Raw genomic sequence first — 23701 nt, forward strand, 5'->3', positions numbered from 1 at the left:
GAAATTCAAGGAGGAAAGAGCAAACATATTTTTTAAAATATGAAATTCAATGATTTCAATTATTAATTTCAAAATTAATCTAGTTAATCAGTTAAGCGCTAGCTTTAACTTTAGTAATATGTTCTATTAGTTACATAAAAGAAATATGCAATGAAGTAATATTTTTACAGTATTATCTTCGAGTTTTGATGGTATTACTTTTTGAACTAACCTAAGTACATGTTTTTTTCTAGGAAAAATCACACTACCCGGTTTTACCCATCACCTCCTATATCAAGAAGCCTCCACACAGTCTTTTATAAGTAGTCCGCGCAGACTGTTTAAAAAGTGAACCAGTTGTGCGCATGAACCCAAAAAGTAATTGAGAGAAATTTATCTTATATATTTGAGAATTGAATCTGTAGTGGTTGACAAGTAAATAAGGCAAACCAATAATATTCATAAATAAAACAAATTTTTAGTCATATATTTGCTACCACTTTCTTATTTTAATTAGATTTTGTATTAAGTGACTCGTTCGGTAAGTGGATATCCTTCACAGTGGTCTGATCGGACTACCTATAAAAAAACCGTGTGGAGGCTTTCAGTTATAGGAGGCGTTGTTTTACCCCATTAGTGGAGCAAAACCAGGTACACATGTTAACTCTACGGGGAAATTAAGAAACGCTAGATTTTTAGTGGTAAAAGTAGCAGACATTTATATTTTATATAATTTTAGAAAATTACGCCTATGATGTAGTCAAGACCGTTCTCAAGGGTGAGAAAGGAAAAGAGAGGGACAATTGTGCTGGAACTCGAGATGGCTGAGGGCCCAACAAAAATTCTTTACAAAAAATACTGTATTTATGACTGTTTCTTCACAAAAAAAATGGCTGAGAATTTCTTTATATCAGTTTAAAAAAGGTCCATTTTGCATAAAGGGTCTTAAAACATTTACAAAATAGAAAAAATAAGATTTTTTTGTGCTTTGAGGTGGTGGCCCGCGATAAATTTTGTCCTGCGACCGGTATAACCTTTGTTCCACTTTGGATATAGTTATCCTCAGCGACAGCTTTCGTGGAATCAGCATATACATACATCATGGGGGGAGGAAGCACAGGACCAGATAATAGCAAGTTTTACCAAAGCAGAAGTTATCGAAACGTAACAAAACAGTGTTGCTTATTTTCAGTGCAGTAACTAATTGTTTTCAGTGCAATAACTGCTAATTTTGAGTGCAGTAACTGCTTGTTTTCAGTGCAGTAATTGCTTATATTCATATTCCAGCCTCGCTATATCCTTGTTAAGAACTTCAATTTGCTAGCGTAGATCTTTTATCATTTCTATCAATAAGGTAAATTGGCCGAATGGCTTCTGTATCTAAAAAGGGTGACTTAGCAGGCTTCCAAATTAGCATCAACAGTTGTATTCACTCTATTTGTTTCACTAACAGCTAGCTAGGCACTACTAGAAGTCAAGAGGTATTTTTGTTAGTATAATAAATATTTATAAACATAATAAATATTTTTTCCATTTATAAAATGAACTTTATCATCACGGTATTTAAGTGATTCAAAATTGCCTATTGCACACAGCTTGAAACCTCTGGTTCACACCATAAATAAAATGGAGTCTATAAAGCAGATTATGAGGGAAAACTTATATACTATAGGAAGTTTGTGACAATTTTCTTTGTTTAACAGCAATTATATACAAGTAAGGCAAAAAATATATTTGCAAAATTTACAACTATAAGGCTGTAAAAAATGAAATAAATATTTTTACACAATTGAAATATTTAAATACACACTTATTTTACAAATACCGTCATAAATATTTACAAAACCAAAAGTATAAACAACTGTAGAGTCCAAATCACACTTTTCTCACTTCTGGACAAACAAGAACTGCTCGTAAAAGGACAGAGGTTATGTTAGAACTGCGTGTGGATTGTCTTTTTGGAGTTCTTCCAGTGTTTTTCCCTGGTATCCGAATTTGATCATCTTTGTAAAATGGTCTTCCATAGAAAGAAACTTTTTTGAATATACTTCCAGAAATTTAGATATTGGTCCTTGCTTACCACCCAACTCTTCTGGCAGTATTTCTTGAGGCACGTATTTGTAAAGACTTTTTAAGTTCGAACCATGCAAATGTAGCTGAAAAAGAATCGAAAAATAAATCCAACATCAGAGCATAAATAATTGAAATGTTAATAGAAATATAATAAGTTTTCCTGCACTAGTCATAATGTAAGTTTTCGTACAAATAGGCGTCAAAATAATACGAATACTGTAGAGTCCCGATTATCCAAGCTCCGATTATATCCCAGCTTTAACCCAGCTATCAAATATTTCAAGGATTTTTTTTTGTTCTAGATATCCCACAAAAACAAATTGATAATTTGTAAGCTACAAATCGTTTGTGGTCGCCCCCTTTTACATGGTGGACGCTAGAGGACGAGGTCTTGAACGGAGGGGGGACCACTCGTCTGGTCAGTAGAAGGGGAGATAAGGAATGATAGATTTATGAGGAATTAGAACGTAGAACGCCTTGTCTTAACAATTTGTTCTTGTGGAATATAACTTTCAATTTGTTATTGTGGGATATCTATTTCTTTGAGGGACGAAAAAGCTGGTAGTTCCAAGCTTGCGTTCTCCAAGGTCCATTTTATTTTTCACTAGCCGCCTAAGGCGGCCAGCTGTCCGCCACGCTGAAGGTTTTCACAAATAAAGTTTTTTAAAACATAGCAGGAAATCTGAAGATTAGTGGACAATTAAAGTGTTCCTGTCCAGCAATTTTGTCTTCATATCCAGTTCTGCTGCAAATGTATTATAGCTCTTGAGGATGTTTGAAATTATATAGCTACAACGCTTAAGAAAAAAAAAACTAAAATGCTAAATACATGAAAAGAACACGAAAACGAATAAATGTTTTATGGTATCAATTTCTATTTCTATATAATTTTTTATGGTATCAAATTCTATTTCTATATCTGTTACGTCAAGCACTCAGGTATTATAATTTGATCTAGTTGTGCTTGTATAATTTTGATCTAGTTGCGCTTTCTACGTCATTTTGTTAACATAGTTTGGTTTGTTATTTAACATCGTTTGGTTTGTTATTTCTAAGTTAACTTTCAAAAAATTGGCTGGCATCAGCATTTTTATTCTTTAAGTTGTTTATTTTTTCTTTTGGAATTCGTTCCTTTTTAGCGAAATGTTTTTCAACCTAATCGAATTCTTTGCCGACTGTTCTCTGTATATATAAAGAAAATAAAGTAAATATTTTTAAAGTGTTGTGAAAAGAATTTTTAGTTGTACAAAGTACTACAATATCGCTATAAAAATTATCGTCTTCGCTTCAGAAAAAAAAATAGAGCGTGGAAAGAAGAAGAAAAACTTATTATAACAATTATGAACAGCGACAAATATATCAAAGCGAAGCGTTCTATTTACGTATCGAATATGTTGCCGCATTTTTAATACGAAAGTTAAACTTTTCTCCACTTTGATAAATGTAAACTAATGCGAACTTAACAATTAAATTATTAATTCCTTCGTATATTATTGGTTTAAGTTGTCGAAAATTAATATTTCAATTGTGAGGTTCGCATTAGCATACATTTATAAGAGTGGGGAAAAGTATATGCATTTTTTAATAATTTATTGAATATGGCTCTTTGAAGACGAAAAAGCATACGAAAAGCATAGACTTACAAAATGACTGATAACTAAATAACTAATCAAAATTTTTGAAAAAGAAAAAAAATACTTCTTCATTATGTGAAAACACAATTATGGGCCGAGTTTCGTGCCCGGGCGAGGCTTCTGGGGCGATATATTGTGATTACAGACACACACACACACACACAGCCGCGTTTATTATTATGTATAGATTAGCCTTTCTGGTAACATTTTCTTCCTTTTGTTCGTGAATGGTTATTTACCAATGACCCTGATTTTTTTAACCCGTTTTGTCCCAACTTTATATATTGAAATGATACAAGATGTGGTTTTATGGAAAAGGTGGTAAAATATGTAATCGAAATTAATTGGTTTTTCTACTGTTAGGGCATTCAAAACGTCTTTGATAGATCAAAAAGTACATGCTCCTTTTAATTCTAGATCTAGTCAGAAATAACTAAATCATTGTGGTATCTGAGAATCTTTTAATTCACCCAGATTAATGAAAATTCTGAAAAAAGTTTCCCACCACTATGAATGTCTTCGAAAAAAGGAACTGTCCTAAATATATGACGCTGGGCGTTAACCGGTTAAGGCGCTGCACGACTGGGGGAGCAACACTAACACTTCAATTTTTTGTCAATTATGAAATTCTTGTTTTCGGTCTGGTGGATATGTGAAACGATTCAAAGTTTTTTTATTGTGAAGTTTTCTTTTCTTAACTTTGTCTCGTGCTTAATACGATAAATTTGCTGGAGATGTTTGGCTGATGAATTGCTGTGTAATGTCACCATATTAAAATAAAATAAATTTGCTATAAACAACAAATTTGTGATGTTTTTCTCAAATTCCACATCCTTCATTAAGTGTTTTACGAACTGTCACCTCTGTTACAAGATGAAAAATTAAGGGTATCAATCCTAGGGTGAGTAGATCAGTTTTATAATTTCTTCAGAGTTCTCTGTTTACTTCGTCCATTTAAATTTATGACCCAATGAACTCGGCCAATTTGGAAAGAAATTTGGAAGAAAAGAATTGGCGGCACGAACTTTATTGAGCAAATTTTATCTTCTCGCCCTTTATTATGTTACAATTCAAGGACTGTTGCAAATTTGAACCATAATTTGGTTCAAATCTAAGATATTTCTTTACAGTTGTGAACCTATTCATTCAAAAGTATATGCCATAATATACTCACTCTGCTTGAAAGTTTCGCTGAAAGAAATGTTCGAGCTATGGCGAGTATGATATTGAAAAAATATGGCTGATTTACTATGTGATAACCTTTGATTCGACATGGAATAACATCCTGAAATTGAAAAAGTAAATATTATTTTAGTATAACTATCAGGCAAGCATTTATGAAAATGTTGAGATAAACAAGTTTATCACTTCATATTGTATTTAATTTCGAAATTTAACAGTAGGTTTACGGGACGCGGTATTTTGATACATTTCGAATTTGATAAGGAAAATTACAAAACCCGTCTGCATTTTTATTTTATCTCTTGTAATGACTTTTATCCATTGATCGTGGTAAATATATATTTAAGTCTATTTTCTTCAAAAGCGCTCAAATATTGAAATTCTCTTTATGGTATACCCATCTCTACCAATTTGACGCAATCGTAATTTAGACAAAATTTTGAGTAAACATGCAAACATCACATCAATAATAAATAGGAATGTACCGACAATACTTTGATCAGTTATCCGATATCGTTATCTCCAATGAAACAAGCGATAAACAACTGTTGCCGATAAGCAATAACAGAAAGAACAAAAGCATAATGCCAATTGATGTCAGAGTGTCAGATTTAGATGGTTTCAGTTGCTTAGTTCGAGTATTCAAAAATAAAATACTAGAATATTTCATAAATCTCATTTTTTTTTCTTATAGCATATAATTACATTGCTTTCTAAGATGCCAACTGCTCCGGACACGCCAAAATAATTTTTAAAAAAACGGTAAATAACTTCTAAGAAAATTTTATTTACATTAAGTGGTGAATTATATAAGCCTACGAATTGTTTAGAAATAGTTGTGGATGAAAAATCTACTAAATTGAATTTATTAAACCAAGAATCACAATTGATAAACTACCACTTTAAAATATATATTTGCTGTCCGGAGCAAGTTGGCATCTCTGTAAGTGCTGTTATGCGTATTCGTTCTAGCGTCAAATTGACGCGTGTTCGTAGATATAGGTATATAAGAAACGTCCGTAAACATAATGTTAAGTAATACAAGGAAGTCACCTACTCCGCTTCTCCACTTAATTTCTTCTAATACTTGATTGTGGATTAAGTATCAGAAGAAACTTTCCTTCATGGAGGACTTTTCGATGGCCCTAACCCGCATTTGCGTTACACGGAGAGGAAAACTTTGAACATTTAAAACAATTCTCCCTTTAAAACAAAAAACTTTTTTGACAAATTTAAAAAAAAGTCAGATCCCGCCTAGTTTTTCTTTTTATTATTATATTCATATATTTGCTTAAAATATGTATATATCATAGTGACCAAATCCTTGTTCTATAAAATAGGAAAGTAAACATTTACGTATTTATTAGGCTTTAACATTATTTGTTTTAAAAATTTTTTAAAGTCTATTCTTACTCAAGTCTATTTTTTAAAAGGAACTCAAATAAAATGAAAAGAGATAAAACTATTTTCATTTTAAATTTTAGTTGCTTCGTTTTATTATTAACAATAAATTAAATAATTTCTTCTACTGCTACACGCCTAAACCAACCTTTTGACATGAGGCAAAAACAACTTAAAATATCAAAAATATTTACATCCAAATCAGCTTATATGTTACAATCAGTAACATATAAGCTAATTATGTTACAAACAGTAAACATAAAATGTATCCCGGAAATGTTGTAACAGACTTCTAAGGGAAGGCCTGGGTAGGGGTCAAAGAACTGGCCTTGCATCAGAAAGGTTCTTAGTTCGAATCCCGGAAGAGCATGGATGTTCTTTCCTTCTATGTACTATCTGTGTTTACTGTGGGAGCAACGTTGATTCACCTAGTATGGTGCCCCTAAAAGAGTGGCCAACAAATCTTCCCTTCAGATGCCTGTATAAGGTCATTCCCCAGGTGGTCATTTTATTTTATTACCGTCATAGAACAGACAACCCAATTTTTAGGGTTTACGACTGCTAATCTTCAACTCCGCAGCTTTGTAATTTTGAACCCAATCCAGAAGACAAGGAAACTCCTGGATCAAGTATTGGGAGAAATTTGCCTTAGCGGAGAACTTTTTTGATGGAGCTAACCTGCATTTGCGTTACATGGAGAGGAAGACGCAGAGAACCACCGACGGTTAGCCTAGCGGCAAATGAACTCTATCCCATGATCAGTCTACCATTGAGGATATTTCACGTCACCACTGTGGTCGGTGCGAGCTGGATGCGGATTCGTATTGACTAGCCGTAACTGGGATTCGAACCCAGTTCACCTCATTGGAAGGTGAACGCTCTATCTTCGGAGCCATAGCGGCTCCTAGGTGGGTATTGGAGGGCATGTGCCCTACTTATACGGGAAGTAGGGCACATCATAGAGGTAAAGAATTGCTCAGCAACCTATAGACAGAAGTGTTATTTTAAGCCGCTTAAGTCCCTTACCAATTATGAACCGGTACTTTAACACGTTGAATGCCAGGCAAATTTTACCAGGCTTGCCGGCCAAACAGAAAATAACAGCAAACTAAATCTGTAAATTGGACAGCTTTTGCTAGTTTTTTAACAGGTTTAGCACGACATAACTGAGAAACGTGGTGAATTATATAAGCCAACGAATTGCTTAGAAATAGTGGTGGATGAAAATCAACTAAATTGAATTTATTAAACCAAGAATCACAATTAATAAACTACCACTTGAAAACATTTATACGCTGTCCGGAGCAAGTTGGCATCACTGTGTATATAAATAAAACTTTTTTTGTGTGTTCTGTATTGCATTAATTTCTTCAAACGCTACGAACAAACTCAGTGCTGGTCACCGGGGACCCCCATGGCATTCAACGTGTTAATGTATCCAAAATATCTTAATTTTATGTTTTCTTATAGTTAGTGTCGAAAAGTACATTCGCATATGTTCATAAAGAGCTGCTCTATAGTAATTTAATGATTTCCCGAGCCTACGACAGAATTCCCGAGCCTATTTAGATGCAATTTTCCACATAAAATATTATAAAACATAAAATTAGCATTAAATTAAGATATTTTAGATACCATTTCAATGGCACATGGACAATACTTTCATAATAGGGAAGCGCCTCTAGTGGCGTACGATGACATTTCCGGTCATGGGTTTCTGTGCAGTTCTTAATCTTTCTGAAGTGCCATATCTCCCTAGAAGTTTGTCACAACCCTTATGGGACATGCTATATATGAATGAAAATGAAAATGATCGTTTTAATTTTAATAAGAAAATTATACTATGTTCACAACAATGATTCGTAATTTTTTTGGCAAATTTATAAAAATTGTTTAAGATCATTCCCCCTCTCCTAAATTTTTTCTCGGAGGTGAATATCGTAGAATCGTAATCGAATATCGGTGAATCGTAAATTTCAGAAATAACTCGTAATAATAAAAAGTATCGTCTTTTCGTACTTACTTGAATACATTGAATTACTCTGTATAAGAAAGTGGGGGAAGCGAATTGCTTCACGGTTTGAATTGTGACCCCCTCAAAGTCAAGAATGACGGCATATCCAGCCACTTGTATGGATTCCATGTTTATTCCGATTTCTGCCATGACAAGTATGCATGCCATCATTTCATCGGTAGTAATTTTTGATAAATCTATTTCACCTGTTAAAAAGAAACATTCTTTAAAACCAAAATTTAAATACTATTGTTATAACTTTTGTAACTTATTTTTAAATGTCAGTAACCATGCAAATTCCTGCTATTGCAATCTGATAAAAAAAAATTAAGTTATAATTCTAACTGATAGCTGCGTCGATGTTTAAAGGGTTGTCGACTTATTTGCTTTCTTCAACAAAGTGTTTTCATTACAGAAAAAAAATGGGAGAGAATTTCTCACCCTTTCTCAAAAACGGGGTGAGATTTCAAAAAGTTAAGTGAGATTTCTAAAAATTAAAAAAACCCGAATAGACTTTCAAAAAAAATATTTCTTTAATTATAATAAATTTTTAACATCTTCTGATTTCTAAACTATTGAACATTGAATATTTTTGCTGCAAATGTTCTGTATCTGCTTTTTCATTAGCTATTCTCATTAGGTTTGCTCAAATGCTTACCAATCGATCTGTTACAATATTTTGTTTTAATTCGGCTTGGGGGCTAAATAACCTTGCAACAGATGCTGAACTATTCGGAATCACTAATTAAATTTGTAGCATTGTGCGCACACTTTCCTATCCTCTACATCTGCCAGCATAGGTTCTTCACTTATTTCTGTTATGGAATAGTGAAGTTCGTTGAAGTTATTTCCATGTTCATACTCTTTGTCAGGTCTTCCAGATTAGTTTTCACAGACTTAAACTTTTACAAATTGCTCTAAATTGTCGATGAGGGAGTTTGGTAATTCATTATACAGCGAAAACTAGAGATAACTTTAAACAACTTATTATAAAGAACTCACTTTTTTTCTCAACACTTGTCGTAGCAGTTTTCATGTCTTTTTCAAAATGGCGGAAGACTGAATTCTTTCCAAAATTCGAGAGATTCGTGCATTTTAAAATTGATAAATTCAGTGCGCGAACTTCTCGCTTTCTCGCGCTGTAGTGAAAACACTGATATATATATATATATATATATATATATATATATATATATATATATATATATATATATATATATATATATATATATATATATATATATATATATATATATATATATATATAAACTGCTGTTTGTAGAAAATGCAACACCATGAAGGAATCATCAGAATCAAATGAAATTCGCAGCAAATGTCAATTATAAGATATTATGCAAATTAATAAAGTTTCAGAGCCATCGCGCGTGCGTGGCGCGCGCAGCGCCCTCTGAATTGATGCTGAAAGCGTATAAATAAAGTGCTGTAGCGGGACGTTGAAAATAGTCTATGATTATTTGTTAGTGGCAAACGTTTAGTGAGACCTGAGTATGCCTCCACGACGGAAGAATAAGAAATTCAAGCAACTTACGGAGTTTGAACGAGGGAGGATAATCGGCCTTCGAGAAGGAGGATTTTCCTATCGCGCAATAGCAGCTCGTATGCAGCGGAACAATTCCACAGTGATGCGAGTTTGGAAGCAGTGGACCGACGAGCACCGAACAACTCGAAAAACAGGCACTGGACGACAGAAGGTGACGTCAGAGCGCGATGATCGACACCTGCTCCGCATGGCGGTGAATGATCGCACAGCTTCCTCCAGGCAGCTGGCAGCACATTGGTCTACTGCTACAGGTGTACAATTGTCGGCTTCGTCAATTCGTCGTCGTCTGCTGCGCCGTGGATTGCGTGCAAGGGTGCCATTATACAGGATTCCCCTCACGGCGGATCATCGACGGCTGCGTCGGCAGTGGGCTCTTGAGCACAGAGACTGGCGAGCTGATTGGCACCAAGTTGTCTTTTCAGATGAATCACGCTTCAATTTGTGGACCCATGATGGCCGTGTTCGTGTTAGACGTTATGCCGGTCAACGCTGCCTTCCTGAGTGTATTATTGAACGACATAGTGGTCGAACACCCGGAGTTATGGTCTGGGGTGCGATTTCGTATCATGGACGATCCAATTTGATACGAATTGAGGGTAATCTCAATAGCAACAGATACGTCCGTGAAGTGCTACAGCCCGAAGTCGTTCCTTTCCTTCAAGGCATCCCTGGAGCTATCTTTCAGCAGGATAATGCACGCCCACATGTTGCGCGGACTGTTAGAGACTTCTGTTCAGCACAACGCATGCAACTTCTTCCTTGGCCTGCTTATTCGCCGGATATGTCGCCTATTGAGCACGTGTGGGATATGGTTGGTCGGCGTCTCACTCGTGATCCGCGTCCTGCAGTTTCCAAAGACGAACTTTGGTTGCGCATACAAGCGATATGGAATTCTCTTCCTCAAGCAGATATTCAACATCTGTTTGACTCCATGCCACGTCGTATAGCAGCACTTATTGCAGCGCGTGGTGGCTGCACCAAATACTGATTTCGGACGCTTAATTTGTTTCTTTTGTTTTGAAAATTTCATCATTTATTTGTATCAGTACAAGTCGTTTCTGCATTAAATTTCATTTGATTCTGATGATTCTTTCATGGTGTTGCATTTTCTACAAACAGCAGTTTATATATATATATATATATATATATATATATATATATATATATATATATAAAGTTATATCTTAAAAACTAAACTCAGTTTCGCGACAGCCCAGAGAAGGGCCAAGGCCTACTGTACCCATCTCAGTTTCCTTGACCTTGGGCTTTGGGGTGGTCAGCCGGTCAGCTTCCGGTTAGATGGTCAGCCGAACGCGATACGTGTTTAGTTCCCAAGCATGCTTGATACTCATTTATCGACCCACTGAAGGGATGCAAGGCTTAGTCAACCTTTCCCGGCCTGAGGATCGAATCCAGGGACTGTGGCACTGAAGTGCGTAATGCTACCACTCAGCAACGGGAGTCATATAAAGTTATATGCACTTTATATATTATAACTAACTTTAATAATATACATATATATATATATATATATATATATACAGTTCAGTCACATTAATGTGACCACCACCTATCTTGGACGTCAACGTGAAATAACCAAATATTACAGTCGAGTGTAGTAAAGGATGTCCTAGGGCATCGGAAAGCATTTCAAGCGTTGGCGTAATGCAAAAACGTAGCGATTTATCCGACGTCCAAAAGGGCATGATTATTGACTTTCGGGCCAAGTGTGGAAGCATTTCGGAAACGGCTAATTTTGTGCACTGTTTTCGTGCCACCGTGTTGAAAGTATACAGTGCATGGTAAAATGGCACTATCCAAAATCAGCGGCGTGCCACATGCGGTGCACCTCGGGCTATAGATGGCAGAGGCGAAGGAAAGATACGGAGGCGCGTTCGGGTGAATAGACGTGCAGCTGTTGAGCAACTGACCGCCCAGATGAACCAAGGGGCTACCAAGTGTGTATCCTCAACAACGGTTCAGCGAATGTTGCTGGTCATGGGCCTCCGATGCAGAAGCCTGCTTAATGCATATATGCTGGCTGCTATTCATCGGGGACGAAGGCTGGAATTTGCATGCCAGTAGCGCAACTGGACGTCCACAGAATGGCAACAGGTGGCTTTATTCGATGAATCACTTTTTATGCTCCATCGGACGGATGAACGCTGGCGTATACAGCATGAAACGTCTGAAAGCAAACACCCTGCAACAATTGCCGGAAGGATCCAGGCTGGAGGAGGGAGCATTATGGTTTGGGGAATGTTTTACTGGCATTCACTGGGTGCACTCATCATTGTGGAAGGAGCGATGGATCAGCACAAGTGCGCATCTGTCCTTGCGGAGCATGTCCACCCCTACATGCGAAAGATTTTTCCTTACAAAGATGGCATCTACCAGCGGGATAATGCGAGGCGTTATACAGCTCACAGTGTATGTGCGTAGTACGAAGAGCACAAGGATGAGTTTACCGTACTTCCCTGGCCAGCAAACTCTCCGGATTTAAGCCCAATCGAGAATCTGTGGGACCACCTCTATCGGGTTGCTTGCGCCACATATCCTCAACAGCGTAATTTAGCGCAGCTGGCTATGGCACTGGAGTCGGCATGGCTCAACATCCCAGTGAATACCTTCAGAAACCTAGCTGACTCACTTCCTGCACGTCTCACAGCTGTCCACTCTGGCAAAGGTGGTTATTCTGGCTTTTGACAGGTGGTCACATTAAAGCGACTGGACTGTGTATATATATATATATATATATATATATATATATATATATATATATATATATATATATATATATATATATATATATATATATATATATATATATATATATATATATATATATATATATATATATATATATATATATATATATATATATATATATATATATATATATATATATATATATCACGTCGTTAGATGATCATCGTGTTTACTGTGTAGTTAAGAAGAAAGCCGGAACAAAATGGCGTTTGATATGAACTTCTCAATCATTCACATGCAGTGGTGCAGAGAATAACTTTTAGTCAAATTTACATTGCAAAGAATCATACATTAAAACATAAATTTAGCTATCTCTAGAAGGAATTTTATAAAAAGAATATTTATTTTACTGTAATGTTATTATAATGGCTGAAATATTTATTATATTAATAAATACTATTAACATTTATATATTTTGCTATGAAATCGAACCATAATGCTTTTTTAAACCTAAAAAGGTGGGTAACAGAAAAAATACACAACTTGGTATAAACTTATATGTACTACCAATTTTTTGAAACAGCTGTTATTCATATCTTGATCACTTTTGTGAAATAGCTAAGATGATCAGATTTTAAAACCATGACTTATGAACAAATCAGCGGATCGTCCTCACAGCACACCCATATATTTATGTAAAATATTGATTTATCTATGCAAAGATTCCATTTTATTTTTAATTGATAACAAATATCAGGCTACCTTCTTCATCAAACTCTATTTCATTAATAAGCAGTTTTGACATATTTTATTATATTCTGCATTTATGTCATTATGTATCCACTTATTACACATGTGAAATGAGTGAGTACTTGATTTTTAAAATTTGTTTTCTTTTAAATCAAATTATTTTCTGACTAGCATAGCGTTTTCTTTTTAAAATAATGATTTTTTACTTTTCGCTTATATTCACTGAAATAAAAAATTATCCTTTTCAAAAATACACGCGTATTTCAGATTTTTTTTTATTTAATTATTTTTTCATTGGAAAAATTCGAGGACATTTGATTACATATGTTAAGATTTGAGGAAATTTTCAATTCTCAAAGAGTTCGGAAATTTTTTATTTCCTTTGATTATTTACTTATTTATTTTGTGATTGGATAAATTCGAGACCATTTGAGTACATACGTTAATATTTGAGAACATTTACTGTCCTCAAAAGCGTGAAAGTTTCCAGGGACTACTACTGAAATACGGGGACTATCCTAAAGATTTGGGGACGTCAGGTTAACCTTAAAATATTGAATTGGCATTTGGCTAAAGCAGAAAGTTTAGCAGCAACAGCAGAACATGCATTATAATTCAATTCTTATTTGTGTTAGAATAAATGCTAATTCTGAAGTTTTTTTTTTTACTAAATGAGAAATAAATTCTTACCCATGCGTATCACGCCGATTCCAGCATAACCGGAATCTCTATATTCCAAAGCGGTAAAATAATTCGTCTTCAAAATATGTAATACTTCGGAGGGCCTGAAGTCTGTCAAAATACCGGAGTAAGTTGCTTTATATGTGTAAAAGTTTTTTAAAGTCTTGAAAGCTTTTTCTACTCGATATTTCTTAGATCGAAGAAAGCGTAGCAAAAAAGTATCTTCCATACACGAATGGAGATCAGGTTCATCTATAGGAAAAGTAAAAAGTAGGAGCATAAATTTTCAGAAAAATATGTGGAGATCACTCAAATATAAACAAATTGCAGGATATATACATATGTATAAGTTCAAAATGTAGAGAAAACATGGGAAAAATTACAGAACAATGAAAAAAGGGGGGGGAAGAAAAATAATAATAAAAATAAAAATTGCAAGAAACCGGAAGGAAAAAAAAATCCGAACAAAAGAGGAAAAAAAAATTTTAAAAATACGGAAAATAAAAGATATAATCTTTTTATCAGCTCATACGATTGTATCCGCAAAAAATAGAATATTTTTTTCCTCTTTTTTTTCGGAATTTTTTTTTCCGCGATCTCGTTATTTTATTTTTATTATTATTTTCTTCCCCCTTTTTTTCATGGTTCTGTAATTTTTCCCATGTTTTCTCTACATTTTGAACTTATTTTATGAGTTCTATTTAATTGCAGCATATGCACAATAAATAAAACTTCATTGTTTTTCTTAATTTTTCTTCGTGTTCCTTTGTATTTATTTATTTATTATATATATATATATCTGTGTGTGTGTGTATACACATAATTTCGAAGCCTAGAAAGGCATTATTTTTTTTCACTTGTATTTTATTTTTGATAGATTTAATATGCACTGTTTCATTATTGAAATTTAATTTTATATTTAATACATAATTGCGTAAGAGTCGGATACGGCAATTCCGCGCCAAATCATGCCTGATGGAAATACGAAAGGAAATAGTAGTAGGCATTTTTTTCTGGTGATAGCAAATTTCATGTTTTACCCTTTCTGGTGCAGTGTAACCTGTCTGGTAAAACTACTTAAAAAAATGTTACTACCACTAGAAATTTAAAATTAATTGCTGTTAAAATTTTGTAAGCATTGTGTTTTCTTTTTAATTTTTGTTTTGTTTGTTAATTGTTTTTAAAATTTTGCTTTGTATTCATTAAACAACAAACAGCTATTATAGTATTTCAATTTAGACTGCTCTGTCTAAGTTGCACTGGATAATGTCCCGATTGACAAAATATTTCTAGCGAACTTTGGGGCTCCAGAAAGGATCAATGTATGATCATTAATGAAGCAATTTTGATTTAAATTTATGTTATCTAATTCTAGATGCATATGACCTAAAATAAAATACTACTTCGTATTAGTTTTCAGAGGAGAAGGTTTCAAAGAGTTGCAAAACTATTCACAGTTTTGAAAGTTGCAATTTTCTCAACTACTTTATAAAATCGGAATAACTTTTTTTCTCAACTGGTTAATTTACAGTTGAGAAAATATTATTTATAATCTCAATAAATACTACTAAGTTTGAAGAAATGCTAAGTTATTCTTTCTTTCTTTATTTATAAAAAAATTGGGCACCTGGGCCGCGCAGAAGGCCCATGTCCCATACATCATGAAATTGTATAAAAAGTTAAAATAAAAGACAATTTGAGTTCAGCAGTCTATGGGGTGGCTGTTACAGAAATTTTAAGTTACATACCTGTCAACTTTTTTTTTCATTTCAAAAGTTATTTTATTATTGAATAAAATTATTTTGTATTGAAATAAAAAATTCTTTACCTCAGTGATATTGAAATAATAATATTCTGTGCAATAGTGATATTGAAATTAAAAAGTTCTTTATTATTGTGATATTGAAATAAAAAAGTTCCTTACGACAGTGTTATTGAAATAAAAAAGTTATTTACTATTGTGATATTGAAATGAAAAAGTTCTTTACCATAGTGATATTGAAATAAGAAAGTTCTTTACCATAATGATATTGAAATAAAAAAGTTCTTTAGCATAGTGATATTAAAATAAAATAAAAGTTCTTTACAATAGTGATATTGAAATAAAAATTAGAAATTAAATTTTAGGAAAAAAAAATTTTATAATTTGCCAGAGCTTAAACACAAAAGACGATTATCATTTATTCGTATACACGTTCAATTCATTCATTTGTAGTGGAGGTTGAAATCAATTTAAATTAAATTTAAAATTCCAAATAAAGAGCAAAAAGTTTTGTTATAATTTTTAATATAAAACAAAAAGTTAACAGCTAAGTTTAATAAGAAAAACAACTATCTAAGAGAGTGACAGTTTAGCAATATTATTTTGTTTACACCAAATAGATATTTCTTTTTGTAATTTACCACTAGTGCTTTAACACGTTCACGCCGGGGTGACCCACTGGTGGGCCACGCTAGATTTTCTCATCTTGGCGACGCACCGGAGTAAAAACTGGTAACAATAAATTTAATTTTTTAGTTTTTCTTTCGGGAATTATAAAAATCCATAACTACCAATTGTTTTTAACGGATGCAATTTTTATATTGAATTGCTTCTTCGCCGTGATAAATTTCCTTACAGTGAATTGTTATTGTTGAGAATAGATTAACTCCTCCCGAATATTATCTAATATTGAAATAGTTCTTCTACCAGTATTTTCTCTTTTCCCGTATCAGTATTCTCACTTTTCCCGGCATGAACGTGTTAAAGAGAGACTAATATGTAATGTCAGATTCAAGTATAAATATTTATATAATTAATACATAGTAGTATATAGATAGTGGTAATTTCAATAAAGCCTAAATTAATGGCATGCTGTAGTTGCTAATCCTTCAAATAAAAAGCAAGCATTTTTACATTTGTGTCAAAGAAAGCAGTCTATCAGTCTGAAAACTGCGTTTGTATTAAATTATGGATAAGATAAAAAATTTCTAAGCTTGATACCTTTTAAATTGTTGAAATATTAATAAACAAGTAAAATCCACAGCTTATAGAATTTTTGGTAATTATTTTAACATTTTATGAGCCACACCATGGATGACTCAAAAATGAGTTTTATATAAGTTTTGAATTGTTTATATGCAGAGGTGTGGTAAGTAATTTGGAATCAAATTTACAATACAAAGAATAATAGTTTAAAAAAAAAACTTTTTTATCACTAGAAAAATTTTTCTCAAAAAGTTAAAAAAATTGCCAGTATTATTTAACGTTATAACATCGGCTATTAAAGTTTTAAAAAAAAGTGTAGAATAGAAAGAAGGAAGTGCCGGAATTTGGCAGTTTTTTTTATAGTAAAATACACTAACTTTTGATCAGACTTCTTAAATTTTTTAAGCTTTCTGCTCGGACCTCTTCACTTTCTCCCAATTCTACTTGAGCTTTTCTGGCAATTTCAGGTGGTATACCATCAATTAAATACTTCATATAAGTCATTTCGTTGTTTTTCTGTGGAAAAAAATGATTTTAGTGGTAAAATTATGCTTCCAAACTAAAAACCAGTAAATTATTTAACCATACATCTACAAAGCAATTGAACACGTTGATGAGATTGTATTATACAGCAATGATCCGCCCAATGCTCACCTATGCCTCACCTGCCAGGACAACGATACCTCAACATCTACTGAAGAAATTAAACCTATGCCGAAACAAGATCCGTAGAAAAATAACCTGTGCCAGATGGTTCATCCGGAATACCAATATACATACGGACCTCAAAATACCAACTCTATCACAGCATATATACGAGCTGAACGCAAATTTTTTCGATAAAGCCATAGAATGTAAAACAGCAAATTTTAATGAAATCTTTAAATTTGAAAATTATAGCAAAAATAAATGCTACAGAACAATAGCAGCACATTTCACATCCGACGCCTCATATCATAACTATCAAAACAAATAATTTCATCAACCTGCCTTAAAATAGCGTTTCCTCAGGCTGATATAACTCTGAACAACTCCAAAATCAAACTAACACAGTTTAGAGAAAGCTGCTCATTTTATTTTTTGATTCTTTTTTAGTTATTCGAGCAAAGTGCTTGAGACATTCATAAAAGCAACAACTCCACTGCCTGCTTACCTCAATGATCAATCAATACAGTGCTAAAATTCCAGATGAATGGGATAGGGGTCGCTTCGCTTCCCAGGTGCCCAATAAAACTAGTGTAGTTGTATTAGGAAAAACTTTTTTTCTAGTTGCAAGATTTCATCCCGTTATGTTGTCAATGTGGTCACGCGCAAGTCAAACACCCATTACTCTATTTAAAAAATATTATATTTGTATTTTATAAAGAAAATGCTTAGTCATTTGAAAATTCCCCTGAATTTCTTAAACTCAAAGGAAGGATTGTTTAACCTGTTAGTGCCCAGCGTCATATTTATAGGACAGTTTCCTTTTACAAAAACATATATTGTGGTAGGACAATTGTTTCAGTTTTGTCTTTTATCTAGGAGAATTTAGAGATTCCCTTTCGCCATAATTTAATATTGATTTAAGTTTCTATTACTAGATCTTATAAGGTGAAGGGACATTTCGAAATGCAATGGTAAAAAACAATTGATATTAGCCATTTAGTTGAATAACATATTATACCACTTTTTTCATAAAGCCACTTTTTGCACCACTTCAACATAAAATGTCGGGATAAAACGGGTTAAGGAGGATTGTTGAACTCAAAAGTGCTAAATAACAATTAAAAAATGCATGTGTATGAAAAGTAATCATGCATACGGATCATGCAAGAAAATCTTAATCTAAATTTTTTTTTCCATAATGCCCACCCGATTGACTCTAGTCATTTAGGTATCAGTTGGGCAGATTTGTTGATCACTCTTTCAGAGGCACCATATTAGGTGGGGCAACGACGCTCCCACTGTAAGGACAGATAGCACAGAGAATGCGAGAACTTCCATGCCTTGTCCGTGATTCGAACCCAGGACCTTTTTGATGTAATGTCAACTCCCTGAACCCCTTGACAGTCCGGTCGGCATCTTAATCTAAATAAAATCCACATAATTAAAAATAAGGTTTAAATTAAACCTGAAAATACCTTTGAAAATTGAAAATAATCTTATATGAAAATAGGCATGATAGTTTACAAAGGTCCCGGTCACCTAATTGTTAAATTTCAAAAATATCAGTTTTAATCAGTTAAACGAAAATCAGTTTTATATTTATGTTCTTAAAACATTTTGCTTTTTGATTCAAAATGTATAAAAATTTAAGGGCATTGTTAAAAATCTAAATATTTTCTGGTTTGACTTGGTAAAAATATAACCGCAGTGAACATTGCATATCGAATTGAAACTTGGAAGTACTAATAGAAAATTTTCATGTTTCAACGGAAAAAAACAGATATGATACTCTCGTGATACTCTGCAGATGAATTCTAACCAATTGAATGAGGCCTAACGTGCACACATAGCAAATATTTTGAATGCTGAAAATGTCTGTTGCTTCTCGTACTAGGCAGGGGGCGAGAGAATGTAAGGAATAATTCGAACTATATTGACAAAATTTATAATTAATTGTTCTCTTGTATTCATCCACATTTACGCTAAGCAAAATTTGAAATTACCAACACTGCTATCCCGAATTACTATTTTTCTGCAAGCATTTACGCGTTATGAATATATTGGAAAAAGAGAAGAAATTCTTACATTGTAATCCATCAGATCTCAGTAGCTTTTAAAAATTTTCCAGCATCAGAGATATTATGACCTGTTTTAATATGAAAATGACGAACAACTCCAGGAACAACTTTTCCAAGTCTGCGTTTCTTGGGAAAATTTATTCTAGTGGTAGCTAAGTTAATGCCTTAATGAATGTTTTAAATTTCAATTGCATTTCCAAACCACTGCATTTAAACGATGCAGAAGTTCATATAAAACGGTGCTTCAATATGATATTGACGGACAATCGCTCCTAAATTGTAAGCAAAATTACCAAATTTTTTAAATGCTTTAGTTCTACACGCCTGCGACTCTATAAAAAGAGATTAAAAAAATTTCGTGGAAGTTGGCAGACCTATACATCGTATCCCAATCACATGGTAGCATATTTGATAAAAAAAAGTTTCTTATCCAAAATCTATAATTGTTTTAGTCACTTTAATTGTTCAGGTATCAAATAGATTACATGCTATTAACGATAACATTTTTTTTAGTTTATGAAAGAATGTATTTAAAGGTAAATATCAGGATTGAAAACAATAATGGTATATTAAGGTGTCTTTTTTCACATTTTATCTGAATTTGGCAATGGCAAGACAGAATACCACATGATTATACACAAAGATAATAAATTTTTTTTCAAATCACCTTTTTTTAATAATTCGAGTAAATTCATCGCTTCCTACAACAAAACAACTCTACATGGTTTCCTAAAAGGATATATATATATATATATATATATATATACATACCCTCCAACTGCTACGGAATTTCCGTAGTTTCAGAAATCTTCTTTTCATACGGTAGCAAAATTAATGTCTTAATATTTAAATAAAAAATTATTTTAGCGTAATTTGTCCACTATTAGTTATAAAAGTGCACGCCATATGGCTAGATTCTTAAGTTCTGATAAAAGTTTTATGAGAGATCCATTTGCTTTAAAATTTTCTACTTTGGTTCGCTACCACTAGAAAGATATATTTTCAAAATCCTCTTAAGTTGGAGGGTGTGTATATATATATATATATATATATATATATATATATATATATATATATATATATATATATATATATATATATATATATATATATATATATATATATATATATATATATATATATATATATATATATACGAGATATTTCCGGGTTGGAGTATTTAAAAGTAACTCGCCAAAAATAGATTAACAGGTTCACGTCGGGCTTACGGGCGGTGGGTTACGATAGATTGTCTCATCTTGGCAGCGCACCGGAGTAAAAACTGGTAACAATAAATTTCATTTTTTAGTTTTTTCCGGGAATAATAAAAATCCATAACTACCAATTGTTTTTAACGGATGCAATTTTTATATTGAATTTCTTCATTGTCGTGATAAATTTCCTTACAGTGAATTGCTATTGCTAAGAATAGATTAACTCCTCCCGAATATTATCTAATATTGAAATAGTTCTTCTACCAGTATTTTCACGTTTCCCCGGCGTGAGCGTGTTAAAATAAATTAATTATCTCTAAGTACATTAATAATAGTCTGGTGCTGATATCTGGTTTATAAATTTAGAAATAAGCAAGCCTTCGAGCCTAAGAAATAGATTGTTTTAACACGCTCACGCCGGGGAAACGTGCAAATACTGGTAGAAGAACTATTTCAATATTAGATAATATTCGGGAGGAGTTAATCTATTCTCAACAATAACAATTTACTGTAAGGAAATATATCACGGCGATTCATAAACAATTCAATATAAAAATTGCATCCGTTAAAAACAATTGGTAAATATGAATTGATATTATTCTCGGAAAAAAACTAAAAAATGAAATTTATTGTTAGCAGTTTTTACTCCGGTGCACTGCCAAGATGAGACAATCTAGCGTAACCCACCGGTGGGTCACCCAGGCGTAAACGTGTTAAACTATGTGTCAGCAGTCATCAAAAATTTATATTTGCGGTATACCCAAAAGTGAAAAATGAATAGACAAATTATACATTTACTTAGTTTTCTGTAATGTTTTTGAATTAAAAATAATAGATATTATTATGTCCGTTTTCTTCAAAATCATGAGACCATTAAGGGATTAAAGTGATAGCGTAGTAATAATTAACATTTAAGAGTGATGAAACATAAGTAGTCCCGTTAATTTTTGTCAATAATATATGAACCACTAAAAATGTAACCTTTTAACCCCTTGAGAGCTCGAGTTAATCCGAGCGCTCTAAACAGGTCAAACTGCGCACACTCGAGATAATTCGAACGGTGTTGTATTTTATGCTGCTATAATTTTTCACACTTGAATATAATCGAGAATTGAAAGTAACAATGTGAGAACTAAGAAAAAAAATCGTTTTATTGATATTTATCATTTACATAAGATAGTAAGCTATAACACTTATTTATTCAAGAATAAAATAGTATACAGAGATGCCAATTTGCTCTGGACGGCAGATATATATTGTAAAGGGGTAGTTTATCAATTGTGATTCTTGGTTTAATAAAGTAAATTTAGTAGATTTTTTTCCACCACTCGTTCTAAATAATTCGTAGTTTTATATAATTTACCACTTTAGAGTACTTATGGTTATCTGCCAACTCTTCTAGATATTCCCAAAGATTTTATTGTCATATTGAAAGTGGTATTCATACTCAGGTTATTCCAATTAACTTTTTGAATTATGATGATAATTATAAATGATTTTGATCACCACTATATATAAATAATTACATCAAATCTATACATACCCTCCAACTGCTACGGAATTTCCGTAGTTTCAGAAATCCTCTTTTCAGACGGTAGCAAAATAATGTCTTAATATTTAAAAAAAAAATTAATTTTAGCGTAACTTGTCCACTATTACTTATAAAAGTGCAGGCCATATGGCTAGATTCTTAAGTTCTGATAAAAGTTTTATGAGAGATCCATTTGCTTTAAAAATTTCTACTTTGGTTCGCTACCATTAGAAAGAATTATTTTCAAAATCCTCATAAGTTGGAGGGTATGTATATAAAAGCATAATAATCCTTGCGCAAGCGAATTTCAACGGGATCAAAATATAAATATATTTTTTAGTCAGATTGTTTATCGTTTTACAACCACTCTGAAAATCCATTTTCGAAAAGAGTGAAAGTTGGCAGGTATGCTTATGTCTGTAAACAAATCTGTACTCCTTCTTCAAACCGGAGAAAGGACCAAAGGTGATCTCTTGAAACGGGAATTATATACACCCCCCCACACACACACACTGTATATTAGGACTATCACATCCAGTACAAACTGAATTGTAACTTCCGCTTCTGAGTTTTCGCTCGCCTATCAACTCATTGTCAACATAACAGGCGCCCTCGGACATAATAACAGTGAAAGAGTCAATTGTCGGCTTCGCGGACAGGCACTCTGTATGCAACGCCAGTTCAAGTTCCAAGCACTTAGGTCATGCTATACATTTTAAAAAGCAAGCGAAAATAGTCAAATATTTGCAAAATTTACTTTGTAGTTATTTACAGTATTTTTTATTATTTTGGCGTGTCTCGAGCTGTTGGCATCTCTGAATATAGCCTTTTTCCATGGAACAAAATCGCAGTGTATCAAAATTGTCCACCAAAAGAAAAGACAATGTCCTAAAGTGTGTTTTTTTACATTTAAAAAATTGATTATTTTTTTTTTTGGCTGGTTTTTTTCAAAAAAATCTGTGCGTTAAGGGGTTAAAATAAGAGGTCAAAAGAACAAATTATATTCGAATCACAAAAACACCAATCCAAAGTTATATATACTTTTAAATATAAGTAATACAAAACTTACATATAGCATACATTTTAAGTCTAGAGATTTCGGATATTTAAAATATAAATATAAACTCCGTTGAAGTGATGATTCTTACAGATGCAGGAGTAGATAAATAAAAAATTTGAATAGACAATACGGAAAGAAATTAACATTTGAATTAAAATTATATATTTAACACACAGATGACCAGCTACGAAATATATAATTTTTAATAATTTACGTCT

The 23701-nt window shown here is 32.9% G+C and overlaps 1 protein-coding gene and 1 long non-coding RNA gene across 9 annotated transcripts in view; one reads left to right on the forward strand and one right to left on the reverse strand.

Annotated features, from left to right (window-relative positions):
- The window catches only part of LOC139426493 (uncharacterized), a 106964-nt gene that overhangs the window by 22791 nt on the left and 60472 nt on the right, over nucleotides 1–23701 (forward strand). The gene's annotated exons all lie outside the window — the stretch shown is intronic.
- Nucleotides 1691–23701, reverse strand: part of LOC107453131 (alpha-tocopherol transfer protein-like) — a 70494-nt gene continuing 48483 nt past the window's right edge. For 7 of the 8 annotated variants that reach the window (XM_016069825.4, XM_071185610.2, XM_087163569.1 and 4 more), the window contains 5 exons: nucleotides 17330–17468; nucleotides 13994–14236; nucleotides 8293–8489; nucleotides 4861–4971; nucleotides 1691–2135 (listed from right to left, as the gene is read on the reverse strand). In XM_016069825.4, coding sequence (XP_015925311.2) covers nucleotides 1908–2135; nucleotides 4861–4971; nucleotides 8293–8489; nucleotides 13994–14236; nucleotides 17330–17468 — 918 coding nt within the window. In that variant the 3' untranslated portion in view covers nucleotides 1691–1907. Of the gene's footprint in view, nucleotides 2136–4860; nucleotides 4972–8292; nucleotides 8490–13993; nucleotides 14237–17329; nucleotides 17469–19685; nucleotides 20248–23701 lie in introns of those variants that run through there. The other variant, XM_016069823.4, reaches the window with a different exon arrangement.

This window comes from Parasteatoda tepidariorum, chromosome 5 (assembly GCF_982258835.1).
Source record: "Parasteatoda tepidariorum strain Cologne lab strain chromosome 5, Ptep-v5.0, whole genome shotgun sequence".
NCBI classification, from domain to species: domain Eukaryota; kingdom Metazoa; phylum Arthropoda; class Arachnida; order Araneae; family Theridiidae; genus Parasteatoda; species Parasteatoda tepidariorum.